The 7,998-nt window shown below is 53.0% G+C and overlaps 1 protein-coding gene across 1 annotated transcript in view; it reads right to left on the bottom strand.

Annotated features, from left to right (window-relative positions):
- Positions 1-1,308, bottom strand: part of XKR4 (XK related 4) — a 285,844-nt gene extending 284,536 nt beyond the window's left edge. The window contains exon 1 of the mRNA XM_084618563.1: positions 514-1,308. Within this exon, the coding sequence (XP_084474689.1) occupies positions 514-1,298 (785 nt within the window). The 5' untranslated portion in view covers positions 1,299-1,308. The remainder of the gene's footprint in view (positions 1-513) is intronic.
- Between the last annotated feature and the right edge of the window lie 6,690 nt (positions 1,309-7,998).

Below are 7,998 nucleotides of genomic sequence, written 5' to 3' on the forward strand. Positions count from 1 at the left end.
ACAGCCATCCAAACCACCTGAACGCATTGCAACGGAGGCAGGTTACCAATACTTTTAGCAGGATTGTCACACTGCATATTTAATACCAATCAAATCAAAAATAGTGTGCGAGCAGGGGTGTGCAAACTATTCATTGCCTGCCTACCCAGCCACTCGGAAACAGGTAGTATCGCCAGCGGTGGCAATGGAAGGGAGTTATCCATGTTTCCTCACACACGTAGGAGCTACCTAGTTTGGAGAACATTTTAATCCAGTGCGTGCACGCTCACGCATTCACACTATAGAGAACTGCATACACCCAAACTACATTATTTACAGGGTCACTTACTTCCGGAAAAGAAAGGGGGAAAGCTTAATAGCAATGCAAGTTTTCGCTCAATTAAATACACACAAGAGGAGCCCCTCCCCAGCCTCCCATCATCATCACCGAACGGGTAGGGGCCGAGCCCCCAGGAGAGCCCGGGGAAGCTGTGGCAGGTAGGTGGGGGTGTAAGCAGGGTAAAGAGGCTGTACCTCCAAATCTGCCCGAGCTGCAGGATGTGGATGAGGGACTGCAGGAGCCAGATGCAGAAGGCGCAGGAGGCGGACTTGCTCTTGCCGGCCCTGCCGCCGCTGGTGCTGCTGCTGCTGCTGCTGGTGGTGGCCGTGGTGGCGTTGCTTTTGCTGGCGTTGGACGCCTGCCTCTGCGGCGTGCAGGGGCGAGGGGCGTCCATGTCCCCGGCCGCCGAGCCGCTGCTCACCAACAGTTTGCTCTCGGCGGTCGGGCAGTGGCCGGCGGCGGCGGCGGCGGCGGCGGCGCTGTCCTCGGTGCTGAAGTCGTGCACGAACCAGCGGAAGCTGAACACCTGCACGGAGAGGGAGCCGAGCAGCACGAAGAAGAGGGTCAGCCCGAACCACCAGCGCTGGCCCCGCACGTAGTAATCGACCGCCAGCCAGACGTCGGTGCCCACGTCGGCGAAGTACACGGCCAAGGCGGCCAGGATCCACAGGCAGTCCCACAGCGAGTAGCGCCGCTGCTCCCGGCCCAGCCGCAGGCACAGCGCCGACGAGCCCCCGCCCGAGCCCCGGGAGCCGCCGCCTCTTCCCCCGCCGCAGCAGCTGGAGCCGCCGTCCCCGCCGCTGCCGCTGCAGCAGCCGCCCCCCGGTGCCTCGTCGCCGCCGCCGCCCGGCCCCGCGCCCGAGGGCAGCCCCGGGGCCAGCGCCTGCACCGAGCCCGAGTGGTCCGAGTTCTGCAGCGGCGTGAACGCCACCTCGCCGCCCTTCTTCATCTTCAGCCGCCCGTCCGACTTCGCGGCCATGATGCCTCCACCCCGCCGCCGGGGAGAGCGCGCCTTTATCCCGCGCCTCCCCCTGCTCCTCCCCCGCCGCCGCCGCCGCTCCGCTCCCCGGCCTGGCCACGGGCCGCCGGCTCCTCCCGGGCCCGCCGCGCCTGGAGCGCCGCCTGCCTGCGGGGAGCCACGCTCAGCCCCCGCGCCCCGCCACCCGCGCGCTCCGCCCGAGCCGGCAGCAGCCGCGGGACCGCTCCCCGGACCGGCGCATCCCTCCGCCCGCCGCCGCCGCCGCCACCCAGCTGACTGACGCCGGGAAAGAGGATGACCTCATCCCTTCCTCCTCGCCGCCGCCCCCAGCACCAGCCGCGGCGCGCGGGCGGGGAGGGGGCGGGGCACCCAGCGCCGCGGGAGGTAGGGAGCGAACGGGGGCGGGGGGCGCGGAAGGGAGCAGCTACCTGCCTGTCCCTGGGTGCGGGGCCAGGGAGCGGCCAGGAACTGCGCTGGGGAGGGGCAGCTCGGGGGCCACGGGGTGGATACGGGCTCACCGGGGCGGGCAGGGGTTGGGATGGAGGCGGGGGGGGGGTTCGGGCAGGGGGTGGATGGGGATCACTGGGGCGGGCAGGGGTTGGGACATGGGGTGGGTGGGGGATCACTGGGGCGGGCAGGGGCTGGGATGGAGGACGGGGGGGTTCGGGCAGGGGGTGGATGGGGGATCACTGGGGCGGGCAGGGGTTGGGAGGAAGGCGGGGGGTGTTCGGGCAGGGGTTGGGTGGAGGAGGGGAGGTTAGGGCACGGGGTGGATGGGGGATCACTGGGGCGGGCAGGGGTTGGGACATGGGGTGGATGGGGGATCACTGGGGCGGGCAGGGGCTGGGATGGAGGACGGGGGGGTTCGGGCACGGGAGGGAAGGGGTGATAGGAGCAGCACTGGAGAGGAAAGGTGGGGGAGAGCGTGCGTGGGCTTTCAGCCCAAAGGCGCTGCAGCGCAGGGTGAGGGGTGTCTCTGTGGGAGCAGCCAGAAGGGGAAGCCGGGGGAGCGGGAGCTGCGGGGCTGGAGAAGGGGGCGCGCCTGGAGGGGGCGCACGGCCGTCGGACAGCAGGGGCTCACGGCAGCAGGAATGAGGCGGGCGGGTGAGGGGAGCGGTGTGTGTGCAGCTACCTGTCCGCTTGCTGCTACCGCGCTGAGCGGGGAGAGCCCTGGCCAGGCTGCCCCCTTGGGTGCTGCTGTGTCACTTGGGCCCCTAGCGAGGGCGGCTGGCGAGCGTTTCCCCGCAGCGGGTGAGAGGGGGAAGGAAGGCTGGTCTCAGGGGGAGCTGCGCTGGACTCAGGAGGATGGGGCTGGTGTAGCAGGAATAACCAGGACACAAGAGAAGCCGATGCTGGAAGAAGCGAGCAGCGTCCTCCCCAAGACACGGCCCAGCCCGGCATGACCGAGTACTTGTTAGCAAACACCCTCCGCCGGCCAGCGCTCAGAGCAGACAGCCACGGCCGCTCCCGCTGGGCCCGCGTAAATGGTTTGAAAGCACAACGAAATTATACGTCCCCCCCGCAGGAAAAATGTTTTATCTCCGTTAAGAGCGAGCGGTGCCCTTCTTCAGCTATACTGAGATTCACCAGTTGGCAGCAGCGCCGCGGGGAAGGTGCGGAGACCCCGCTCTATCCTGCCCCCCAGAGCCAGCGGGGGCTTAATGTCATTCAGGCGGCCAAAGCGGGAGAGAGTTCGCCTCCCCCCGTCGTCTCCGAGCCGAGATTCCGCTGCGAAAATGAAGCTGGTTCCAGAGCTGCGTGAAGTGTTGTGCCTTTCGCCTAGGACAGCGCAGGTGGCCACACGGCTGTCCTTTCCATCTTACGACCGAAGCACCCCCAGCTAGGCTAGGGGGGAGCACAAGCATGGGTTGAAATAGAAATCGCCCCTTTGCCTAGTCAGTCAGCCCCCGAGCGCGCACTTTCTAGCGATCTAAAGCCTGGGCCGGGCTCCCCTCAATGTTTTCCCGCGCCAGCAATCGCTCTCCCTTGGCACTCTAGCCAGTTCAGCCCTTCCCCTGCCACTAAGCACGGCTCACCTCCAAAAGAGGCCTTGCTGACTTGGCCATGCGACTGAGCTACAGCCCGGCCTCTTAAAACACTTGGCTGTTCGTTATCCTATTATTTTCAGTGCAACCGCCTCATATTGCTGTAATTGCCTCGCACTCAAAGGTGACAGCATGCACAGTGGCTTGGTTAAGTTACATCTGATTAATCGTATCTCTCTAAAATTAACAGTTCGGCTACATAACGATGTGATAAACAGCTAAACAGGGCTCAGTTAAACAAGCAGCACCTAGAGATAACTATGGCATAAGAGCTCTGAATTCGGCATGGGGAATTGGGAAAGGAAGGACACTTCTTTTCTGTTCCCCTTGTAACTCGTCTGACATCAAGGGGGTTGTACAAGCGAAGGTCGCTATTTGGCATGACTGGTTTCTTTAACCGTCATTTTTAGCGGTGATATATTTTGTTAACTATATTTTCACTTTCTAAATAAAACAGCCAAAATTTAATCGTATTGCTAGAAAAATCCTTATAGAAACGTTCATGAAAACGGAATGCAAAATTCCAGTGGTAAAATCTGCTGCTTAACACCACCCATTCCAGTCCAGGAATGAAGTGGAAGCATTTATATTGACAAATAAAAATACACAGTAGCTATGCCTTCAACCTCTTAATCGAAGGATGAGTATAAGAAGAGCTTTTGGTTCTACAGACAACCCTGTGCATAAAATCTCTGAAAATAGTGTGTATTACTGCCTTAAATTATGTGTATGAAGAGACTTAAGTGCTCAATTATATAGCCCTTAACAAAGTCAAGGAATGACAAGGTTATGACTGCCACACTTAAGATCAACCTTACCCCCCACTCGTGCATATGCATTACAATACAGTCTTTAATGACAGGATCACATAAAATGTTTCTCAAATAATGTACACTTACTCTACAACCTTAGACAGATATGTATGGCCCTGCTTTTAATTTCTAGTCACTCTTGTAAGCCTACACTGATTTCAATTCTCAATTGTCCAGCATATGGTTACCACCTTAGATTTATGTAAATTCACTTCTTTCTAAAGATATCTAGTTTAATAATTTATTCAGCATCTATACGGAATACAATGAATCCACTAGATTCCCATGTCAGCAAATAATGCAATGTATGTAGCCAGTTAAGCTACCATATATCTCAGCAGATCGTCACTATTACTGTATTATACTTGCGCTCTAATAAAATCAGTTTAGTGTGGACTTTTAATGTGTGACTTTAATTGACTGTTTGGCATATACAGAGTAGTACACAGTACTACAAGATGCTACAGGAATTGGCAGATGTGATTGCAGAGCCATTGGCCATTATCTTTGAAAACTCATGGCGATCGGGGGAAGTCCCGGAAGACTCGAAAAAGGCTAATGTAGTGCCAATCTTTAAAAAGGGGAAGGAGGATCATCCTGGGAACTACAGGCCAGTCAGCCTCACCTCAGTCCCTGGAAAAATCATGGAGCAGGTTCTCAAGGAATCAATTCTGAAGCACTTAGAGGAGAGGAAAGTGATCAGGAACAGTCAGCATGGATTCACCAAGGGAAAGTCATCCCTAACTAATCTAATTGCCTTCTATGATGAGATAACTGGTTCTGTGGATGAAGGGAAAGCAGTGGACATGTTATTCCTTGACTTTAGCAAAGCTTTTGACACGGTCTCCCACAGTATTCTTGTCAGCAAGTTAAAGAAGTATGGGCTGGATGGATGCATTACAAGATGGGTAGAAAGTTGGCTAGATTGTCGGGCTCAACGGGTAGTGATCAATGGCTCCATGTCTAGTTGGCAGCCGGTATCTAGCGGAGTGCCCCAAGGGTCGGTCCTGGGGCCAGTTTTGTTCAATATCTTCATTAATGATCTGGAGGATGGTGTGGATTGCACCCTCAGCAAGTTCGCGGATGACACTAAACTGGGAGGAGTGGTAGATACGCTGGAGGGATAAAATACAGAGGGACCTAGACAAATTGGAGGACTGGGCCAAAAGAAATCTGATGATGTTCAACAAGGACAAGTGCAGAGTCCTGCACTTAGGATGGAAGAATCCCATGCACCGCTACAGACTGGGAACCGAATGGCTAGGCAGCAGTTCTGCAGAGAAGGACCTAGGGGTGACAGCAGTGGATGAGAAGCTGGATATGAGTCGACAGTGTGCCCTTGTTGCCAAGAAGGCCAATGGCATTTCAGGGTGTATAAGTAGGGGCATTGTCAGCAGATCGAGGGACGTTATCGTTCCCCTCTATTGGGCATTGGTGAGGCCTCATCTGGAGTACTGTGTCCAGTTTTGAGCCCCACACTACAAGAAGGATGTGGAAAAATTGGAGAGAGTCCAGCGAAGGGCAACAAAAATGATTAGGGGTCTGGAACACATGACTTATGAGGAGAGGCTGAGGGAACTGGGATTGTTTAGTCTGTGGAAGAGAAGAATGAGGGGGGATTTGATAGCTGCTTTTAACTACCTGAAATGTGGATCCAAAGAGGATGGATCTAGACTATTCTCAGTGATAGCAGATGACAGGACAAGGAGTAATGGTCTCAAGTTGTAGTGGGGGAGATTTAGGTTGGATATTAGGAAAAACTTTCACTAGGAGGGTGGTGAAACACTGGAATGCGTTACCTAGGGAGGTGGTGGAATCCCCTTCCTAAGGGGTTTTTAAGGTCAGGCTTGACAAAGCCCTGGCTGGGATGATTTAGTTGGGGATTGGTCCTGCTCTGGACAGGGGGTTGGACTGGATGACCTCCGGAGGTCCCTTCCAACTCTGATATTCTATGATTCTACAGATGTATCCATGAAATTACATTGCGATATATTATTTGAAACATAGCCTGTAATCAACAACCTGTTCAGGGCCCAGCTGGTGTTCCGACGATCCAGGTATGGAGGGGTCTCCATATGGAGGTCTCTTCACTGCACAGAAGGGGGCTTAGATGCCTGTACAGCAGCGTTCACTCCTTCTATGGACCCTTGAGAGATCTTTCTGCATGGTTTGTGGTCCACCTGAGGGGAAACGGCTGGAGTTGTTGGGGGGATGTCCCCATTAGGCCTGACAGTGGATATTTGTAAAGTGAGGACTATTAATGTATCTGCCTATCCTCTCCTGGGTCCTCAGGAGCCGCTGGAGTCAGGCAACTGAAAGACATGGAAGGTGAAGGGACATGGCTGTTGGGATCCAGAGCTACTGCTAGTTTACAGAGCTAGGGATCCCTTGGCATCCTCTATCAGGTTGGAGGGCAACTTTTCCGTGGAGAGAACCTCACCAATGAGGCCTTGAACGACAATCTCTGAATAAAGGTTGCAGGGTCAAAGCATGTAAAGAGGTCAACTATTTAGATTATCAAGTTTAAAATATTGTAATTAGGAATAACTTGATCCCCTCTGACCTCAGTTTAAAGCTCTTATGTGGTTTATGAATCCCACCAAAGAGAGCCAAAATTAGTCCAGATTCTGTTTTGACTTCTCCATTTAAGTAACCAGTTCTTTTCTAAGAGGTTTCTTTTTCTAATTATTGCATCAACACCCAGCTGAATATTTTCTAACTTGCTTTTTTGTATGCATTGAGTGGCTGCCTGGACTTACCATACAATATTGTGTTTCATGGAATTTTGCATAACAGCGGTTTGTTTCTTATAAGTTTCTTACTAATAGTTTTCTGTACCTACATCATAAAGGTCCAGCTTTTCTCCCTGTGACTTCAAAAGGGGCAGGATTGGACTCTAAGCTCATTGAAGTCAAGAGAACGACTCCAATTGATCACAGTGCACTTTGGATCAGGCCCTTAGTGTTGGAAGTCAGTAGGAGACTTTTCCTTTGACAGGATACATTTCCATTTCATTCACTGTTCTAGCTATGGAACTGTGCAACTGGAAGAGTTCTCCCCTCCCCCTGTGCATTAGGCTAGTGCTCTGGTTCTGAGTGGAGTAGTATAGTTCTCCACTTTCAGCTGTTGGCACTATGCACTGGCTTTTTCATTTACACTAAGCCCCCTTTGGGGTGTAAATGAGGCCTTCTAGTGGGAGTAAGCATAAATCTACATCTACTTTAAGGCCCCTTTACACTACCAGAGCAGTGTGTTTCTTTTCTTCTCAACTAGATACATAATGGAAACATCCCAAGCAATATGTAAGTGCTGGAGAAGCACCTATCAAAGTATTCTTCACTCTGTTATTCCAGTGCACCTTAAATGGTGTTACACCAGTATAACAAGATAATTTGTATATGCACAGTATATAAACAAGTGTGCATTCAGCAAGATCACTTCTGAATCCAATTCTATTACTTACAAAATATAATTCAAGGGTAATTACTGTGATTGCAGCCATCACTACACCGGCTTCATAAACCATGCAAAGCTTCTTCTTTGCAAAAATCTCACTCTTCTAGGGCTGTATTTTCTTGGGTGCAGTATCTTTTGCTTTGTTATAGGTCTCAACAGCTCCATCTGCTTCTTTCTCTTTCCCATATCATCTTTCTATTTTAAGAAAAAACAATTATTCCTGTGCTTTTGTACTTGGTTCTGTGTGTTCCTAAACAGGGGGCCTTGACCAAGTCAGCTCCAAAAGTCAAGGAAATGCTCTCTCTCGTTCCAGTCTTCCAAAGACTATATCTTCTTCCTTTTCCTTTATGGTATTTTCTAACTTTTTCAGATACTCACACACGAACT

The sequence above is a fragment of the Lepidochelys olivacea genome, assembly GCF_965140295.1.
Source record: "Lepidochelys olivacea isolate rLepOli2 genome assembly, chromosome: 2".
NCBI lineage: Eukaryota > Metazoa > Chordata > Testudines > Cheloniidae > Lepidochelys > Lepidochelys olivacea.